General features: G+C 38.0%; 1 protein-coding gene across 9 annotated transcripts in view; it reads left to right on the forward strand.

Annotated features, from left to right (window-relative positions):
* ADGRL2 (adhesion G protein-coupled receptor L2) overlaps positions 1–21,650 on the forward strand; it is a 163,290-nt gene that overhangs the window by 115,612 nt on the left and 26,028 nt on the right. For all 9 annotated transcript variants that reach the window (XM_031050862.2, XM_031050863.2, XM_031050854.2 and 6 more), the window contains 10 exons: positions 19–819; positions 8,763–9,059; positions 9,602–9,705; positions 10,529–10,714; positions 14,612–14,795; positions 16,721–16,843; positions 17,113–17,318; positions 18,361–18,534; positions 20,003–20,212; positions 21,198–21,418. In XM_031050862.2, coding sequence (XP_030906722.1) covers positions 19–819; positions 8,763–9,059; positions 9,602–9,705; positions 10,529–10,714; positions 14,612–14,795; positions 16,721–16,843; positions 17,113–17,318; positions 18,361–18,534; positions 20,003–20,212; positions 21,198–21,418 — 2,506 coding nt within the window. The remainder of the gene's footprint in view (positions 1–18; positions 820–8,762; positions 9,060–9,601; positions 9,706–10,528; positions 10,715–14,611; positions 14,796–16,720; positions 16,844–17,112; positions 17,319–18,360; positions 18,535–20,002; positions 20,213–21,197; positions 21,419–21,650) is intronic.

Consider the following 21,650-nt stretch of genomic DNA (forward strand, 5'->3'; position numbering starts at 1 on the left):
TCTTTCTGTGACTGTTAGTTTTTGTTTGCCCGGGGACGTTGAAAGCAATTGTGGACTCACCGTACTTATATGAAGCTGAACAAAAAGCAGGTGCTTGGTGCAAAGATCCTCTCCAGGCTGCAGATAAAATATACTTCATGCCATGGACTCCGTATCGCACCGATACTTTGATAGAATATGCTTCTTTAGAGGACTTCCAAAATGGACGCCAGCAGACGACGTATAAACTGCCAAATAGAGTGGATGGCACTGGATTTGTAGTGTATGATGGCGCTGTCTTTTTTAACAAGGAAAGAACTAGGAACATAGTAAAATTTGATTTGAGGACTAGAATTAAGAGTGGAGAGGCCATAATCAATTATGCTAATTACCATGACACCTCTCCATACCGATGGGGGGGAAAGACTGACATTGACTTGGCAGTTGATGAAAATGGCTTATGGGTAATTTATGCTACGGAGCAAAACAATGGGATGATAGTAATTAGCCAGCTGAATCCCTACACCCTGCGTTTTGAAGCCACCTGGGAAACGACGTATGACAAGAGGGGAGCATCCAATGCTTTCATGATATGTGGTGTCCTGTACGTAGTGCGGTCAGTGTATCAGGACAATGAGAGTGAGACCGGCAAGAATTCCATTGATTACATCTACAATACCCGGTTAAGCAGAGGCGAGCATGTGGACATTCCTTTCCCCAACCAGTACCAGTACATCGCCGCAGTGGATTACAACCCCAGAGACAACCAGCTGTATGTGTGGAATAACAACTTCATTCTGCGATATTCTTTGGAGTTTGGCCCACCTGATCCTGCCCAAGGTAAGAATTTGGGTTTTCTAATTTTTAATCTCTCTGTACTTCCATTCAGATAATTGTGTTATGATATTTTTTGTTTTAGACTTAGCTCTTGTCAGAAAGACAGGGAAGAGTTGTTTATCTGCACTGTACAGAATTACAGTGGTGCAAGGAAAATTTGCAGAACCTGTGAAGAGAGATAGAATTTCTTTATTTGGTTTATGGGCTCGTGCTTTTCTTTTCTTTCTTTCTTTTTTTTTTTTAAATACAAGTGTTCAGCTTTTCTGTGCGTAAGAACGAGTCGAGGAATTGTTTATTTACTGTGTACCATCAATCAGTCTGACTTCTATAGCTAAACTAAGTTTGAGTTCATTCATGCTGAGCCAGAAGCCTGATCCCATTCGTTCAGTGTTACCTGACTTCTGAATTGATTACAACATACATGCAGACCTTTTAACTTGTTGGCGCCAGCAGCTGAGAGCAATGTATGCTAGAAGGTCCCGGAGGAGATGTCGGGGGTTAATGTGCAGTACCAAGCATAAGTATTTTTCTGCAGCCCTATTTTCAGTTTCTAATGCCGGGTTAGACAAGATTATCTAACATCTTAGCAGGTTTCTGTGTAAGTCCATTGCAATTGCAGTTCAGCTCACTTGAAGTTAGAACAACTTCGCTGAAAGGAAAGACACTTAACTGGCAAAAGAGGGGGAGTAAACAGAGCTTCTGAGGGCTCAGAAATCCCTAAAAATGACATGAACAGGCACAGCCACGTATTAACATCTGCAGAGGAGAGTATATACCAAGATAAGTGCTCCGTGGCAGAAGATGCATACAGCAAGGAACAGAATGTTGATAAGCTCCTTTAGCAATGAAGGTGATACTTCACTTCTCTCATCTAACTGGTATGCATGTTTAGCAGCTGCGTTTTCTACTTCAAAAATGTAGTAATAATGGCTTCTCCACATGAAAGGCTGCTATCCTGCTTCAGTGAAGCTGATTCAGGCACAGCAGTGCAAACTAACTAGTGTGCACACAATTATATCAACATACATATAGCTTTTCCAGGTAAAGAAGTATTCAATATGCAGCAGAACAAGGCAGTTTAGAACTGATACATGAGTGATCTCCAGAGCCAAGTGATGATCTGTCCAGTCTCTGGCAGTACGTGGCCAGGCTCATGTGGTTTTCAGGTATCTGGGGACTGAGCTCTGGCTGCAAGGGCAGCCATCCTGGCAAGCCATCTTGTATATCAAACTAGTCCATTCCTCAGGGAGGCTTTGGGGCTGCTCTCAGCAGAGACATACCCACCTATGTAATTAGAAAAAATTTAAGGCTTTCATTTTCATACATTTTCATGCATGATGTCACTTTTAATTCGGTTTAACTGAGATGAAGATGCATTTCAAATTCTCCAAAGCTTTAATAGTAAGAGGGAAAATGGAGGTGTAGGCTCTAAGGAGCTTTCTCAGTTCAGGCAGCTGCCATGAATGTCGCAAAAGCTAATCTTTAAATCACTGCATTGAAGAAAAAGTGTTAAGGAAGGGCAGGGATGGAAGAAGAGGCTTTATGGAATTCTTCCTTTGCTTTAGTAAATCATCAAAGGTCTCAAGTAAGACATTTCGTAATGTTTTATTATGAGAGTCTCCAACATCCTGAGTTTCAGTGCATGTGCTGGCCACATCCCATCTAATACCAAAAAGAGATTTGAGTGTTCACCAGCACCCCTTAAAGTTCCTGGTTTCCTTGCTGGCATGCAAGGAAGGAGAAGAAATGGGTTGTTCTAACCAGACCTAGGGAAGAAGGGTTCCAAGGGCACACCACAGGGTGCTTGCCTCTCGTCTGAGCTCTTTGCTCATTCACGCATGAATGCAGAGAAGGAGTGTATTTTGAGTGATTTGTGAGTTTGAGTTTTAAATGCATTATGACATAAGTAAATATAGTTTGATTATGACCTTTTCAAAATATAGAAACCATATGAAGGCAGTAGGCTTATTTGAATGTGTAGTGCATATATGCACAAACAGTATTTTTCCTTATGTAAAGCCAACACCCATTATTTTAATTTTGGATGGATCTGTACATAGCAGATCTAAGAATACGTTTCAGTTCATTTCCTCTTTTGCCTAAGCCAATTGCCTGTAGTTAAAGACTACTAAATTAAAAGAAAAGTTATCTAATATGATTGTCCTTGAAATGTACTGCTGTAGAAACAAGAAAAGATTCTAGCTTTTTTTATTTGTATTATATTCTCAGTTACTCTTCGTTTCAGGATAAAGTCTGTATAAAAAAATCATTACACAGGTAAAGGGTCTATATATATAATACGCATTTGGGTTTTTTTATTTCATATGGAAATAGACCAGATTTTCAGCACATTTCATGAAGGGTGGTTTTGTGTTTCTTTTGTTACGGTTTGGGTTGAGTTTTTTTGTTGTTGACTCAAATTACTGAATAATCTACTCAAAAGACATAGGATAATATTCTCTAAGTCACCTACACAAGAACCTTCTTTTAGTATCTTTTGCAGTGGTACTTTAATATCAAGTATTTAATGGTGTCACAAGGTCAGTGCCTCAAAATTGGAAGTCGTGGCCTTTTCTGTTTGAATGGTTAACTTGGGGCCATTGTGGGAAACTCGGCAATCTGTGTTCCCTCTGTTGCCGTGGGAGCAATAATGATATATAGACACACACTGATTCTTTTTTTTTCTCTCATCTGTCTGTCTTGGCTATCAGTTCTTGTCTACACCATAATGTTCAACTACTGAATGCTTCAAAAACAACAGTCTTTCTTCCTACATGAAAGATGGATTTGTCACATTAGAGTCACACTTTTGAGCTCAAGAGTTTGCATTTGCTCCCAGGGCCAAAATCTCGGACTCATCTGTGACCCCAAACTTGCCTTTTCTTTCTCTTGTTTCTTTCATTTTTAAATCTGCTTACTGAAACCTCTGAAATACCACTGTAATTAACCTGATGTTGGCCTTGCCCTTGCTGCAAAGCTACACCATTTTCTCCTCTTAAAACTGTCCACATTATGTGCTCCCTGTACCCTTATTTTCTTAAATCTTCAAGAGAACTGTTCAGGCTTCTAGCAGATACAGCAGCCAGGCTACTGTTTTACCTTGACAATGCAGTCTGCTGCTCTTAGAACCTCTCTTCACCTCCTTCATCATGTGTCATTTTTTCTTCTCATCCCATGGGAATTATAATGCATAGATGTAGCATAGAACATTTAGGTTGGAAAAGGCCCTTAAGATCATCAAGTCCAACTGTAAACCCAAAACTGCCAAGTCCACCACTAAACCATGTCCCTGTGCACCATGTCTACACATCTGATGCTAAGGAAATGCTGCAGTTTTCTCAGAGGGGTCCTCCTGTTTCTGCAGTGCTTGTGTCTCTTGGCATTTGCAGCATGTCTGCCAAGACAGCGCAACATGTTAAACATTCAGCCTCTTCTACACGTCAGTCTACATTTGAGTATACATAGATGCAGAAATGGTTTTCAGAGCTATGGCTGACGAGTACCACTCAGATACTGTAGACAAGCACATTTTCTGAGGTTAAGTTTAAAAATTAAATTTAAAAATGAAAACCGTAATTTAGAAACAAAATAAAATATATGAGGCCCCGCAAAAAGCCACTATGAAAAAAATTGAAACAAACCAGACTGTTTATATCCTCGGTAAATTTAGTATGTCCTGGTACATTCATTCTAAAGGAAGTATCCCAGGGACCAAATGAATCCTCACTGAAACAGGAAGTTTTAAAAGATTTTTAAGTTGAAAGATCAGGAAGAATGAAGGGAATTTTCCCCCTAGAAAGTGAATATGAGCATTACATTGTAGGGTTTCCTTGGTAACAAGAAGAAGATAAATCCTTTTGTTCTGTGTTAGTGCGTTAGGGAGAGATTTCATCTATACTCATCCCAATTTGTGCTAACTGTGCAAACTGTTCAAACTAAAGTTGTCTCCCCTTTTGTACCATGATACCCATCATTAAGTTTTATTGGATCACTGCAGGAAAATACGGATGTTGTGAGTGTGGACAGAACAGAAACTCGGAGAGTACTATCACTAAGGGCTTGAAATAATAGGAGACTAGTACAGCTAAATCTTTATAACACCAAGAATCTACAATGAAGTCATGCAGCAAATTGTTAAGTAAATTAGATCGTTACTGTTATATTGAATCTGATACACTACAGGTTGATTAAAGAGCGGCTGTACAAGTAAGGACAGCATGATAGGGACCAGATAGCACTTTTCTTGATCATAGGCATTTTGCTAATTTTGTGGCGTACTTGTTATCATTTTCAGGGTATATATGTGTGAATGGCTATGTAAACACTTCACTGTCAGCTAAATGGGATTTGGCAGGGTCAATAGAGTACTGGCTAGCATAATAGCTGGAACCTATAGATAATTACAGGAGTCTTAGTGACTTCCCTGCTGTTCACTAAAGCGTGAAAACAGGCACACAGTGGTAATATGCATTAGGCAAGGAAATCTGGATTTACACTGGTTTCAGATCTGCATTGCTTTACATGGCAGCTCAGTGTATGACACCTTTTGAAAGCAAAGGTGGGCATATAGATATTTACATGTTCAAATGCACAGAAATATCTGTCCTATAAGAGTATACATTTAACTGAAAAATACATGCAGCTGACTTCTACAATTACCTATATGCTGGAGATGGAAATAGAAGTATTAGTATTTTCAGAAGCAGAGCATCATCTAAGCATTTCAAGACAATTTTAAATGTAAGGTTAGAGTTGTATTTTGGGTGGGGATTTTTTTGTTTTGATTTGGCTTGGTTTTCAAAAAATGTATTTTATGCCTGCTTAGAATAGAAACCTGTTGGCAAAGAACACTAGATAGCTTGTGTGCCTTCTCTAAATCTGCTCTTCACTGTCAGTTGGGGGAACAAAGTTACTATTCCCCTGCTGTAGTAGGCAATTGTGTTATGTTTTTTATAGACATCACACTGTTAAACAGGTGTTAAGTTTTACTCCAGTGGTGTCTTCATTTTTAGAAACCGATAGTACACGTAACTGTTTGCATCAGCTGTTGGTAACTGCATGAAACAAATGTAAATTAATTATCCCCAACTTGAGTCTGTGGATTTACTTCCTATAGCACTTTTTTTTCTTTATATATATTTTATTTCACAAAGACAATCTTCAGCCTAGAAGAGACACACCTATTCTTAAAAAAGAGGTTTGGGGGTTCTCCTCAGCATGTCAAGCTTAGCCAAAAAGTCAAAAATAGAATCGCACATTGTAAAAGTGGTTTTTTTTGGTGTTGGACAAAAATTACGTATCTTCAGCCTTGTAGAGAGCCTCAGTCCTGCTGCTTGGAACAATACGGTAATAACCTCGACATAGAGTTTGTTCTTCTTCTTAGTTGTGGCATATTAATCAACCCTTTCATTATCTTCTATTGGCAAACCATTCTGCAAGACCTTGCATGTGAGCCTGCAGATGCCATCACCCTCAGCTTTCAGAACAAGACACATCAGGTGGTGGCAGCTATCATGTGTCTTCTTGCAGCTCAGGAGAATGGCCTTGCAGATCATGTTCTCCAACAGGTCATTAAAGACAAAATGATCTGCCTTCTAAAAGGTGGATGTATTCCTTACAGTGATGTGTTTGGTTGTCTCTTATTTTCTTAGATATTCCCAGATTTCCAGCACTGTCTGGAATTTTCTGTTATATTCTTAAATACACTGACTTTTTCTTAAAAATCTAATTTAAGATAAAGTCTCTTAGAGATTGCTTGTATTTTTTTCAGTTTTGTGAGAGGTGGTTTTGAAGTCTTTTTCTTAAAATGTTATATTACAAATATATTTCTAAAGTATGTCCTAATATATAGGTCATTTTTGAATCATAGGTGGTATGCTTTGAAACTGATTTTAATGGATTGCATTCAGATTATTCTACCTAAAGTAGTGACAGCAGAATATTTTAGCTCGGGTGCAGCACAAAACATGTTCTGAAAATTGTTACCTCACTACTGAACTTAAAAGAGTTGTTATGAATTCTGGCGGTGATATTTTGCTCCTGAGACAAAGCTATCCTAAACATTATAGGATTTGAGTAGTAATTGCAATAATGCTAATACACATTTCAGTGATTAAATATGTACTAATTAGCACAATGTGTTAGGGGATAGATAGTAATAATTGGTTGTCCCCTGCATCATTCTCTGTGCCCACCAGTTCTTGGTTCCCCAGGACCTGATTCAGCAGGCGTTGCCTGACACTTCTGCAAGTGATTGCAAATGCTTTTGACAAATGTTAATTGGGAAAGCACTAGAAAGCTGGATGCATTGTAATCAAAAGAAAATTACAGTAGTTTCACAAGATGTCAGGCAAGTACTTGCAGAACAGATCTGAGGATTTCAATAGGTTTCATAGTAGCTGGCTACACCATGAATTCAGCACAATTACACAGACGGTATTCAAGCAGCCAAGAATGAGACTGAAGACAGCACTGAAGAAGTTCCTCATTTGTGAGCAAGAGAGGGATGAAAAGCACATCTTTGCATTGTGATGTTCAAAAACTCCATTCTGAATTCATGTGAAAATAAGATAAATTCATATTTGAGAATCCTAATATAACTGGAATATAATTGAAAAAGGATTCTGAAATAATTGTGATCTGCCAAACTACTGAAAGTCAATCTTACTCAAAACACTAACTTAAAAAATACCTGCCAAAAGAAAGTGAGGCAGTGCTTCTTTGTTTTTTTTTGGTTATGATTTAACTTACAGAAGATGTGTTGTCCAGTAAGTCAGCGTTCAAGGGCCTAGCAGAAGAAAAAAAAAAAAGCCAGTTTATCCACTGATGTTAATCATAAATTAGTTTTATTTATTCTTGTATCAGTTAGGATTTAAAAATACATGGTATTAGCTTATTTATTCTCAGCAGAAGGATCTGTGCTTATATGTTCTTGTAAAGCACTGTGAACACTAATTAAGATTTGGAAATAATTAATGATAACTGTTCCAGTTACTTTGCTCGCTTGCATTATTTCAGCCATTGTTCAATACACAGTTGAAGGTGATGAACATGAATTCCAGGCTGTGTTCTCCACTGGCATTAACAGTTATTATCTCTCCAAAGCCTCAAAACCTTGCCAGAGCTTGGGCTGTACCTCAGCAGCTCCAGCGACGCATTCCCGACGTGGGTCAGTGGAGTGAGCAGCTGTGAGTCCCAGGCAGAAGTGATTTGACCTAAGCTGATCCTAGTGTTTCATAAAAGATTAAACTAAGTACTTGCCACTGGCTTGAATGAGTTGCGTCTTCATACCTGCTTTATCAAAAAGGGATGTTAAAGCCTGAAGTGTTCAAACATGAGAACACCTCGTACATGCTAGGTGATGCTTCTGTTTGGAGCTAATCGGGCATGCTGCAGCTCTCTCAAGCAGAATGACTGGTGGGTAGGAAGATGTTATCGTAATTATTTTCCTGGAAGGTGTGTACAGGGTGACTTGAAGTTTTGGGGTCTATCTTTTTTTAAATGGTCTCATTAGTTACAGCCCACTACCTTTGTTGCTGAAGCTGGACTGCACTGTTTACGGCATGCTGATTCAAATGATTCTGTCTATTGAGTTACGCCTTCTGCAAAAGTGATTAATAAATCTTTAATTGCTTTGAGCGTGTTTGTTAGGTACTGATAACTCACTAGGCCTTTCAGCCTTTAGAAATGTAACTATCAATTTTTATTGCAGAAGAGATTATTTTGAGAATGTGCTGAAACATCATACTGGTATGAGCTGGGAGTAAAAAAAATATCAGTCAAAGTTATATCTTAGACACCCAGACTAGCAATAAGAGTAATATTAAGATAAAGGAAAGGAGTCACGAGAGAATCTTGTGAAACTGCATAAATAACATTTAAAGAACTTTTTAATATATAATTTTGAAGTAATTTACTTTATTATTACTCTAATTTTCTTTGTGCAGTGCCTACTACAGCAGTGACAATAACCTCTTCAGCAGAGCTATACAAAACCACAGTGTCAACCACTAGCACTACATCACAGAAAGGTCCCATAAGCACAACATTAGCTGGAGGAACAAAGGAAGGAAGCAGAGGACCCAAGCCACCGCCACCCATTTCCACTACCAAAATTCCTCCCGTGACAAGTTTTTTCCCTTTGCCAGAGAGATTCTGTGAACCAACTGAGGCCAGGGGGATTAGCTGGCCTCAGACACAAAGAGGAATGATGGTTGAACGCCCTTGCCCCAAAGGAACACGAGGTATTGACTTTAAAAATATATCTTGATCTCAGGCAGACATTTCAAAAGCAATGTGCTGCTCTCTTATGGTGAATTGTTTTTTTTAATCTCAAGCTGCTTGTCACACGATTTTTTTGTTACTTGGAGAATTCAGTATCTACAGGCAATGGTCAAGTTTTAATCTGCAAACAGCATTTGAGCGTAACTGCAGAATTACCTTGTGCATGTGCTTTTGAAAATCCAGGTCAAATTTTAGGGCTTTGCTTGAGGACTGTTGTGAAATATGCTTACAGCTGCCTTTCTCATTATGAGCTCTCCTCTGGATGAGCTCCAGGAAAAATCAAGGGCTTTTTGTTTGTTTGCAGAAAACGTCTGGTACTTTTCACTGACTTTTTTATTGCTGTTTGTAATCTGCATTATTTCCTTACGTTTTTGTCAATTGTTGTCAGCTACTGCCATTAGTGGCATTCAGAATTTACCATTGTAGCCCAGTGTAGCTGATTTCCTGAATGTGTGCCGAAAAATGGTTTCCATTTCACTATCGTTTTCTGTATTTGTTGTAGGAACTGCCTCGTATCTCTGCGTGGTCTTAACTGGAATGTGGAACCCCAAAGGCCCTGATCTTAGCAACTGCACCTCACACTGGGTAAATCAGCTGGCTCAGAAGGTTGGTTGAAACCTTTTAATCTGCTGTACACTGGTGATTAAGGATTTTAACTCTGAGCATTAATAATTCAGTTTGTTGAAGCCGTCTTTGTTATTCTGTGCTCATTTAAAGTAGAAAGAGTTATGTGTACTTTGTGTGCATATGTGTGTTTTGGTACAGTCTCTCTCTTAAGTTCTTGTATTGAAATTGTGATGATTACGTGTTTTCATCGCTATTTAAAGCAAAGTAGCTTTGCTGGTGTTCAAAAAACAAAAGCTGTATTTGCTTAATAAATCAAATATTATAAATCATGCAGCAAAAAACCTGTGGTATACAGAAAGTCTTTTGGTTTAGTAAAAATTATACTGTAATAAATAGATTTTTTTTCTGAGTGAATTAATAACAGTATGATTAGAGCACAGAGCCATTTTCTGTGTTTTTCTTCCCTACTGAGATGTACTAAGTTTATGAAAACTGGATAATTTGTTGTCAGTACTAGGCTACTTGACTTTCAAATGCCTCAAGCACTAGTACGAACAAATAGATTTCTTACTGTCTGATAAAGGCAGTAAAATAAAAGTGAGAATGAATAGAATATCTAGCCCGAAAGTCCCAGTCTGATTTCTGGTTTTGATGGCTGTTAAGAACTGCTTTTGTATGTCACGGATCTAAGAACCTTTAATCTTCTGAGATAAAGAGAACGTTATTGGTCTCAATTAGTTACAGATTTCAATGTATGTGCAAATGGTTATTTCACCACAACAAAGGTACATGGGGAATTGGAATTAGGAGCCGCAAGCAGAACAAGGGACCCTGCTGAGATAATATAAACTTGTCATTTCAGATCAGAAGTGGAGAAAATGCTGCTAGTCTGGCCAATGAACTGGCTAAACACACCAAAGGACCTGTCTTTGCTGGCGATGTTAGTTCATCAGTGAGGCTGATGGAGCAGCTTGTGGACATTTTGGATGCTCAGCTGCAGGAACTGCGGCCCAGTGAAAAAGACTCTGCTGGAAGGAGTTATAACAAGGTACACACCTCCTGTCACCTCCCCCTGCTGGGATAACCATTGCCCTTGGTTCCTTTATTTTTTTCCTTGCAGAATAACTAATCTATACTTTGTTTCACATGCTTATAGTACTGGAATAAACACGTAAGAAAAAAGTAAATACGCAGTGGAAAGTTGCAATTACCTTCTTTAGGGAATACGATATAATTTACAATAGCTGCCTGCTCCTAAAATGCCTGTGTCTCCTATTAAAATCTGGAATGCATTATGACTAGTGTGAGGAAATGGGCATTAGCTCTCAGAAATTCTGTAACAAATCAGCATGTTTACCCAGTGATCCTTTTAACCCTGAACATGTAATAAAATCAGTGGGATTCTGCATAGGTGCAGGGTTTTATTTTAATCCAACTTCCTGCAGAATGATAGCACTTTCTTAGCCTTTTAAAGACACCAACATCAGTTACAATCTTATAAAAATACCTTAAAGTGTGTATCTAAAACACAAGTAAGTTTTCTCAGGAATGATGCTCAGAGAAACATTTCAGAGAAAACTCATGTCTTTGTGGTTTAAATACAAATCACAAGTGTTATTACCATTCCTCGGCCTCCTCCTTGCATCAGTTTATTCAGCAAGCTACAAACAAAACATTTTTTCACCCTTCTTTAGAGATCTCCATATACTCCTCTGTTATTTTGGCAATAATTTCATTTGCTGCCATTAGAAGAGTTTTTTTAGAGACAGATCAAATGTCCACACAAGAATACTCTCCTTTAGCCTTTTCACACAAATGGCACCTCTTGGGCAAAGATACCTGGGCACCTGTGTAAAGGCTGGGGAAAAATGCTGCCTATGCTATAGTTTTTTATAGTCATTGCTGGACAGAAGCAAGATCAATGCCCTGGCTGTAGTTCAAATTCAGGTTTTGAAGCACTAGACTTAATTTCTTGATATTTTTGAGCTTTACAGAACTTGTCTAACTTCTCATTTTCTCTTTTTTACTAAAAAGCTCCAAAAACGCGAGAAGACATGCAGGGCTTACCTTAAGGTATCTCTCCTGTGCTGTCACCCTGCTTTCTCCCTGCTTCAGCAACCTGCCACGCTTTATCATCTTGCTGCATGATCCTATGTATTTCAGTCTTTGATAAATGTGTATTGTGCCCCATATCAACTGTACAAATGTTGGCTTTGCACAGGTATAACACTCAAAAAAAAATTAAAGATCAAAGTTTATACCTCTTTTACCTCAACTTGTTCAAAACTTAAAGAGCAGAAATGGTTATCTGAATTGGAAGTACCGTCTCTCTTATAATACAACTTTGGGTAGGGGAAAAAGCTAGCAACGTGACAGAAATTACTTCAGTTTGGATAGTATTTTATATCAAAGACTGTTAAGAGTTAATTTGCTTGCATGAAAAAATGTACATTATACAGTCTGCTTTGTTCTTTGTGTATTTTTATATGTTGTGACATCACTCTTTCTTACAGTTTTAAGAGTTGTTACAAAAGCCAGACTCAGTGACTTCAGGATAAAATGCAAAGACAAGCATTTCTCTGACTTTACTAGTAAAATGTGTGACACTTGTCCCATTAACCAGGTTATATGGAAGGCATGTAATGCATTGCTGACTGATTTTCAGTTTCTTTCATCTGCTGTAGAATGGTGGTAGTCTGCATTGGCCAGCTTTTGCTCTACAATACAATGCCAGTAACTCCACCTCTCACCTCTAAGAAGAGAAAAAGGTCTAGAACAAATCATGTCTGTCTAAAAAATTTTATTGCACATCTTTTCAAAGTTTCTTTTAAAACTACTGATTTTTACTTGTACCCTCTGAGATTGTAAATGATTTTTGAAAAGAATCTTTAAGTACTCTTAAGTACTTCAGTACTTAAGTACTTTAAGTACTTCAGACTCTTAGTTCAGAGACATTTCTCTATACAGGGCACTTTGGCTTTTATCCTGCATCCCTCAAAGTGGATGAGACACCTCCGGTTATGCAAAAATTTGCCAAAAAGAGACAAAGATGTAGAAAGAAATTCACTCCTCAAATAATAATAATAGTCATACCTTTTTATTAGAAAATACTTTTAATAGTAAAGGGAAGTCTAGCAGATATGATTTGAGTAGGCTTGAGTTTTCATACTTCATTTTTAAGAGAAAACATGAACACGAGCAGTAATGGTGTTACTCCAACAGCTGCGTGATCTTCCCACTGCACGCTCACCTCCGTCTGAAAGAGCACCTCAGAAATATTGGGCAGGAGATCATTTTCAACAGGAAAAATGCAGAGCTCGATTATCCCATAATAAATAAAAAGCATTTCATATTAACAAATGCATGCTGGCAGTGCTATATGTAGATACACAAGAAACCATAGTGCAACCTTAATTTCCAGCCAGTGTCATTTTCTGTAGGTCTCAGATGGGCTTCTCTGCTTAGATAAGACTAATAAACCTCTTGAAATTACAAATCAAAAGCTGACTTACACTATGCAAATGAAGCAAGTTCCCACTTTGTGACAGAGGATTCATTTGTACCTCAGATTAGAGGCTCCAATCTGTATTTCTTGGTGACTAATGAATCTGGCCTCTGCAGACCAATTTCTGTTCCACTCTAGTTAATGGCTGCAGCAGTATCAGTGTGAGCATTTTGACTATTCTGTCTTCCATTAGAGAAAGAAAAAAGGCTTTAATGCCACTTCGAAGTATCTTCCACCTGCCAGGAAGGTCGTGGTGGCTCACAATACAGACAGAAAGGGGATATTAAAATGGATTGGGTTAATTAATGTTGCTCTGACAATAGCCTTGACCAACTTTTCCTGTTCATTTGCACAATATAGTATTAGAGACTGACATCTTTCTGTTTGTACAGTGTGTTCTGTTTCCATTCCCATTGCTTTTAAATTGATCAAACAAATTATATATGTGCTTAATGACACATTATGACTAGGTAAATGGGACAGAGTAAACAGGGTGTTTCAGCAATGCATGGTGTACTCGATGCACAGCATACTCAATGCACAGATACATCATGCATTAATGTAAGAGCCTGCCTTCAATTGATTAACTGATTACTCTGGATTATTTTGTAAAAATAATGTAATCATGTCGTGGAATTCTTCTTCTTCCTTATTTACTGTTACTTTATATGCAGCTTAATGAGCCTTAAAACATGATCATAGACTTGCTACAAGAAAGACTTTTTAAAATGGCAGGTTTATTCAGTTTTACAGTTTTGCTTTCACTGATAACAGGGACAGCCAGTGGACATCTTGTTTGCTCTATTGATTTCCTTTTTTAACTGACCTTTGTGCAGGAATGTGAGTTACTAATCTTTTTAAGTATCTATGAACAGGTACAGGATCAGGAGGGGGAGTGGGAATGGCCCAAGCTAATTTATATCCACTGAGTCAGCTTCATTTCATGCCTTCCCTAATAAAGAAGGCAGTTTGTCATAGACAAGTAGTTTATAGTGCTGTGGCTGATAAGTTGGGCTAAGTTTCCAGAAGCGTATTATTGTCATTGCAGGCTAAACTGCAGAATGACAATTTGGGCATTAGTATTTTTAAATAGAATTTATGCATTTTGACATTAACTTCAAGATGAAAGCTTCAGGCAAAACTTCTGGCATTTATTTTTACATTTTTCAGCACATTAATAAGACTGTCTTTTTATCTGATATGAAGCAAGTCAAATCTGCATGTTTACCACTTAGAGACCACACAATGCCAGTGGCTAACTGCACTTATCCAGCGAGAGGATGGAAAATATTTTTACTTTGAAAATAGTCTTCTAGTGCCATTAAATCACAGTAAATCATTCTGACAGTTAAGTATTATAATTGTCACCAGATAACATTGGAAATTTTCCCCAGCTGCCTAGGGCAATCAGACCTAATGATAGTTTTCTAATGAATGCAGGCAATTGTGGATACAGTGGACAACCTGCTCAGGCCTGAAGCTCTGGAGTCCTGGAAGGACATGAATTCTTCAGAACAAGCCCATGCAGCCACAATGCTACTTGATACGTTAGAAGAAGGGGCTTTTGTCTTGGCTGATAATCTCTTAGAACCAACTAGAGTCTCAATGCCCACAGAAAATATCGGTAAGTAAATTTCTTTTCAAGCATAAGCTAGTCTTACACATTGCTTTATGCAAAGTCAGGGAAAATACTCCAGAGAGCAACCTACTCTTTGAAAGTGGAGTTGCATAATGTTTGGTGGAAAGGTAACTGATCCTAAGTGGGAGAGACACACTTTTCTTGTTTAGCTCTTCAAAATTAGCATTCTTCTTTAGTGTCATTAATACAGTATAAACCAGAAAATGGTTAATGTTGCAAAGTTGATTTACTACTGAAAAATTGTTAGCAGAACATATGGATATGAAGAGTGCTTAAATGGCAGAGTATGGATTTTTTGAGTTAACTGCTTTCTGTAGAGCTTCAGAAATGCTTTCCTGTTATATATAAACTGTTCCTAATGAATTTAAATTACTTTTTTGCAACGTACTCTGCCAGTTAGATATTTTAGGCACTCAGAACATAGGCCAAATGTTTATATTAAACATGACTGCCTTCAGGTAAAAATGCGTTCAGTGAACTACATCTCCCATAATGCAGAATAGCTATGCTCCAGAGACTGCAAAATAGCTGAAGATAGTTGGAGCATAATTTGGAATTTAAGTGGTGACAGAGAAATGAAGGAGTTTGGTATTAGAGATGTGCAGATACTGGTGCGCAGGATGTGTTAAAGCAAAAATCATTGCTATGCATAAAATTAAAATTCCTTCCTCCTATTACAGAGATTAATGTAGTCTCAGTGAGGCACAGGGAAGCTGAACGTCTGCTAATTTGAGGGGTACTGAGATGGAGACTTGGAATAGACTGCAGAAATGAGACTTTTCACGTTTCAATGTCTGCATATTTGTAACTGTCGAAGATGATTCTGCCTAGTTTATAATTTGAGTAGACAGGTACTGGAAAAGGATGGGGAAAGGTGTTACAGTCCGTTATCAAAGTAACTGCACCAGTTGTTTCTGAAAGAATGTGGGTAGAGTCACAGAAATCTCTCTCGGGATGTTCACGAGCAGTTCCATGGAGCTCAGTAGACTTGTCTGAATATCACTTCTTGTGATAAGCTGTCTTGAAGTCATAGTAACACATTACTGATGCCATGCAAGACTGAATTCCCAGAGCACATACGTATGTGTGGCTTAGAGAAAGAAATAATTCCCTAATATCATACATTTTGTCATCTGTAGTATAGACCTATAGTTAAACCAGTTTAATGCAGATATTTTTCAACAAATTAACCACTCTGACCTATATGATTTTACATATCCAAGGGAATCCAGCTTTTGGTGGTAATCCCATGAAAGCTTCCGAATATGCAATGTATTAGAAAGTTAATATTTGAAGTAAGGCTGAGTGGCATCTAATTTTTCAATTTAAATATTTTTTTAGAAGAACCAAACAATGGTTTTCTGTAAACCTTTATAGCTTCCATAACCTATAAACTTTTTCAGACTTAGGAAAAAAGGTAGAATTTTTTTTAGATACAAATACTTATTTAGCTAAACACATGGCATAAATATACATAGGTGTTTGTTTGCTGACTGATTTAAAACTTTATATCTAAACCAATATTTAAAGTTTTAATTTTTTTAGCAGAGAATCCTGCATAGACATTAGGAGCTTCAAAATTAACATTTCTCTGCAACGTGTGTGATATTCTTGAGCAAATGTTTTGGGGGCACACATAAAAACAAAGTTTGATGTCATGTTATCACTATTAAAATGCTTTTATTTTAGTAGCGTGCACTGGATTTTTTTAAAGAAACTAACTGTGCTTGCAGCATGTGGTACAGATTTGTCTTTACAGTGGCAAATTAGGACAGCAGTGTGAGAAAACTGAATAAAGAGTGGGGGAAATATTGTCATCTGGCATATTGCAATCCGGCCAAGAGACTTTCTGTGCAGTCTCCTTTTTCACCATTTTTTTTTCTTTTTTCCCTTTCCTCTGGTCTGCCTAGTTTTGGATGTTGCAGTGCTCATTACGGAGGGCCAGGTGCAGGACTTGAAATTTCCTCAGGGCAGCAAAGGAGGGAATTCTATTCAGCTCTCTGCAAGCACTGTCAAACAGAACAGCAGGAACGGTGAGTCTTGGGCAATGGAATACTGAAACTCCATTAACTTTTATAAAACCTACATTACCTCCCCTAGTTAAAATATCAAAACAAAACACAACAAAACTGCTTTGTGGCTTTTTCTCAAACATCATGGGTACCTAGTTGCTTTTCTTTAAATCTGTAGCCTGAAAATATCTCTCTGTTTGCTGCTGCTTTATTGTCAGTTCATTAGAGTACAGGTTGCTGTCTTTCTGTGGACTTCTGTGGCATGATGATGGGATTTTTTTCTTTTGTAGGATTAGCAAAACTGGTTTTCATCATTTACAAAAGTTTAGGGCGTTTTCTCAGCACAGAAAATGCAACCATAAAGTTAGGCAGCGACTTTGCTGGGCGGAATAGCACGATCGCAGTGAACTCCCACGTCATTGCAGCCTCTATCAACAAGGAGTCTAGCCGGGTATACCTGACTGATCCTGTGCATTTTACGCTGGAACACATTGATGTGAGTTATGCTAATGAATTAATGGGAAGGTCATAAAATCAGCAAGAGAGAAAAGCAGTGCAGAAAAATAACTTTTTTTCCATCTGAATTTTAAATGTTGGACTAGGTCAGAGACACAAGCTTAGTTAAGTCTATGAACATAAAATTAAATGAGCCTGGTTCAGTGATTATTAGAACTTAAGTGTATTCTTAATGAAAGCTAATTCAGTAATCAACATGGAAATGTAAATGACTAATTTGTTTCTAACTGAAAATTAACTCTTACCTTAGTAGCAGGGTAGAAAATAGCTGTTAAGATTCATGATGGTCTGATGTGACAAGTTTTAATGACACTTTTAACTTTTTGTGTCAATATTGGATGAAGTCCTGGAAACCTGTGTAAATTGTTTAAATACTTTTATTTGGTGAAGAATATAGTATTGTATTTTGGTTTGTTATTTATGTTTTCTTCACAGTAACTTATTTGATGTGTTTATTTGATCATTAGTTTGGTCTTCCCTGTTCTCATGTCTCGCATGGGGACTGTAAATGATAAAGAAAATACGGTTGGATTTTCCTCTCATTTTGCCTCTTTTTATAAATCTGTTTTGACTTCTTTTCATTGAGGAATGAACTTTTTCCTGATGTTTGTTCACATGACTTTGGCTTGACCAAAGGTGAGAGTCAAAGGAAAAAGATCATATTACCAAATTCTCATTTGCAGGAAAAATATCTTCAGAATAAATGTGCAGTATTACTTTAGCAGAAAGCAAAGATAGCTATAATGTACCATCAGTGCATAAAATTGTAAGATGGAAATTGTAATTGTTTAAAATTGGGTCTACAATAATTGAGACTACACTTTAGAGTGTTTCGGACTATAAAGTTGCTTTTAAACTAGATGTCTGCCTTGTATAACATAGTCCACAATTTTGCTGATGAAAAACTTATTGTCCGAAACATACAAAGTTTAATCTAAATTACCCTTTACACATATTAAACAATTGTTATTGCCATCTTAGTGTGTAAAATCCTCATTTTATGTTATCCTTTTATCTCCCAGCCTGACAATTATTTCAATGCAAATTGTTCCTTCTGGAACTACTCAGAGAGGACTATGATGGGATACTGGTCAACTCAAGGCTGCAAACTTGTTGACACAAATAGAACTCATACAACGTGTGCTTGCAGTCACCTAACCAACTTTGCAATTCTGATGGCTCATCGGGAAATTGTGGTAGGTAATGATGTTACTAGCCATCGGCTGGGAACAGACTTTTAAAGACTGAGCTTTAAATTTTTAGCAAGATTCAAAGTTGCGGAAGTTTCTTAAGTATTTCTAGCTTCTACCCACTCTTTCCAAAGCAATTTGCTTTCTGTAGCACTTTTTTCCTCACCCATAAAGTTACGAGCAAAATAATAGGAAAGAAAAACAAGGAAGGACAAGAGTTTCCCTCAAGTCATATTTCAGTTACTGACCGACCACCTTACAACTGTTTTACAGACTTCCCCTCAGTACAGCTGGAGAGTATCTGTAGGCGCAGCTGTGCAGGCTGTTCCCTGGAATCTCAAGTGGCAGCTCTCCTTAGAGCAGGAAGGTCAGCCCTTTACTGGATGACAAGGGGGCCCGGAACATGCAGTATTTGCAAGGATATGGGGCCTTTCATAAAACCATTGTATTCAGAAAGGTCCCTGAAAAGATAACCAAGATGACTGTCATGGTTTAAACTAAATCTGCACAGTTCCCCCTTTGTTTCCCCTCCCCCCCCTCACCTTCCCACTCCCAGAGGGATGGGAAGGAGAGCCGGAGGAATACAACTCCCACGGATCGAGGTAAAATCAGTCCAGCAATCAGGGTATAACAGAAATAACTACCGGTACCAATAACAAGTCAATGTTAGAGGAGACAAACAGGGGGAGAGAATACGATACCACCCGCCGCCACGAGGCCAGCCCCAGAAGGGAGAGAGAGCTTCCCCCCTCCCCTCCTAACCAGCTTCCAGTTGCCTCCCCGAGCCCAGCCCGGCGTGTTAACTCCTTCCCTCCCGGCCAGCTTCCAGTCCCCTCCCCGAGCAGGACGTGCTGTGGTATGGAATACCTCCCCGACTAGCCCAGACCAGGCGCCCTATCTCTCCCTCCTCCCTGGCAGAGCATGAGTTACTGCTGAACCCATGACAATGACGAAAGTGATTCTGTCACAATTGAAACAGGGAACTTTAGCTAAATGTGGGATTATAGCTGGAATTAACACGTGTAACATATTCTGCATTTTATCTTAATTGTTGTGTAAATCATTGCTTTCTTCTCTGCTGTGGAGCTCTGTAGAAAGGAACGTGTACTCTTATAGCATGTCCCAGGGAAAGCTCTCCTCTGTCTTTGCATCAGAGCCTAGTGGCACTTTCAAAGTGTTACGTTTCTCTACTTGTTTGTGTCTGATGAGTTTATAGCGAGCTGTAGAAAAAGTAAAAATGCTATCTGATCTGGCTAAAATAATTACATTTTCCTCTCAGACCTGCTCATCTTATCCTTACCTTAATCTTGCTCTTCTGGAAAGGTGATCTGAGACTGAGAAACTACTACTGAGTACATTTTGTCCATCTCATGTAATGAACAAGTAACTTTCCTGGATGCTATTAGTGAAAATAGGTTTTTGTTTATACTCATAAAGAGTCATATTAATTTTCTCCATTCTTGGTTATTTCTAGTACAAAGATGGAGTGCACGAATTGCTCCTCACTGTCATCACCTGGGTGGGAATTGTCATCTCTCTTGTTTGCCTGGCCATCTGCATCTTCACATTCTGTTTTTTCCGTGGCCTGCAAAGTGATCGTAACACTATTCACAAGAACCTTTGTATCAACCTATTCATTGCTGAGTTCATTTTCCTAATAGGCATCGATAAGACAGAGTACAAGGTAAGTTTTCTCTGTGTGTACTGATCTTGTTCTCTGAAATGACTGTTTGAAATGGATTTGAATTAAAACATGACAACACCGCCAAGCTTTCAGCATTCTGACACAGCAAGGCTGAAATAAAAGCTCAGTGTGAAAGTACGACAGCCATGTTCATAAATAGTATTTACATCCATCAAAAATATCACTGTGGCTTTAATTTCCCACTTACTGCAATATTTTTTATTTTCAGTTTTGAAACATCAGCTATCAATGAAGCAGGTGTTAAACTTTTGAAAGAGGAGATTAATGTTGATGTACTAGGAACATTTTTTTTAACATTTGTATTCTGAACAGCTATTCACTACTTTTTTGTATATAGATATATATTAGTACAAAGCCTTGTCTATATATTTATACTTTTTTTACACTGCATGTGCGTGCAGGATTTTTGGCAGTATTGGTGAAATTATATCTGGAGATTCATTGGGTTGAAATCTAATAATCAGTAAAGTATCATCAAGAACTCAGCCAAAGGGGGGAGGATTCAGATTGATTTCTGTTATGACAGTAGAAACTGCCAAATTAGAGCAGGTAAAAATGGCTTGATGGCTGCTTCATTATTTTAAATAAGCAGTATTTCACTGTGCATCTAGAACCAACTGTTCATGTCTCACATTATCTAAACTGTAAGTCCTAAATCCATATCAGTTTCAAAATTGATGTGTATAAAATTAAAGAGTCCACTGGGCAACTGAAGAGTGGAGGGTGAGGGAGCAATTTCCTTATCTTTGTTGACACACTTTAGCTAATTTACTTTCTGTAACTACTGAGCACACATTCGTTTTTTCAAATATTAAATGTATGTTTTTAGGTAGGGAAAATGCTCCTGAATTTGTAAAAGACCTCTGACAGAAGTATATGCTGTTCTATAACTCACTGTTTAATTGGAGATGAAACAATGTGAAGATTTTGTGGTTTATACTTCTGTTTTTCTTTTTCTTTGCAGATTGCATGTCCAATATTCGCAGGTCTGTTACACTTTTTCTTCCTGGCAGCCTTTGCCTGGATGTGTCTAGAAGGAGTGCAGCTTTATCTAATGTTAGTAGAAGTATTTGAAAGTGAATATTCTAGGAAGAAGTACTATTATGTTGCTGGCTACCTCTTCCCTGCTACAGTCGTTGGTGTTTCAGCAGCTATTGACTATAAGAGCTACGGAACAGAGAAAGCGTAAGTAATTGCAAGTGACCTGAGTGTTTTTCAAGTGAATAATTTTTTAAAGCCTATTAGCTGTCAGAGGGTCTCTGACAGACTAAAATACCATCTGAAAGCTTTATTGGTAAGAGAATGGCAATGCTGTGCACAAATTACAATCAAGTCTTTTGTAATTCTCTAGGTTCAAAGCATTTGTACTCTAGAGAGACTGATTCTAAATTATGGTCTTTCTTTTAACACAAAAGAT

This window comes from Melopsittacus undulatus, chromosome 6 (assembly GCF_012275295.1).
Source record: "Melopsittacus undulatus isolate bMelUnd1 chromosome 6, bMelUnd1.mat.Z, whole genome shotgun sequence".
Classification (NCBI taxonomy): Eukaryota; Metazoa; Chordata; class Aves; order Psittaciformes; family Psittaculidae; genus Melopsittacus; species Melopsittacus undulatus.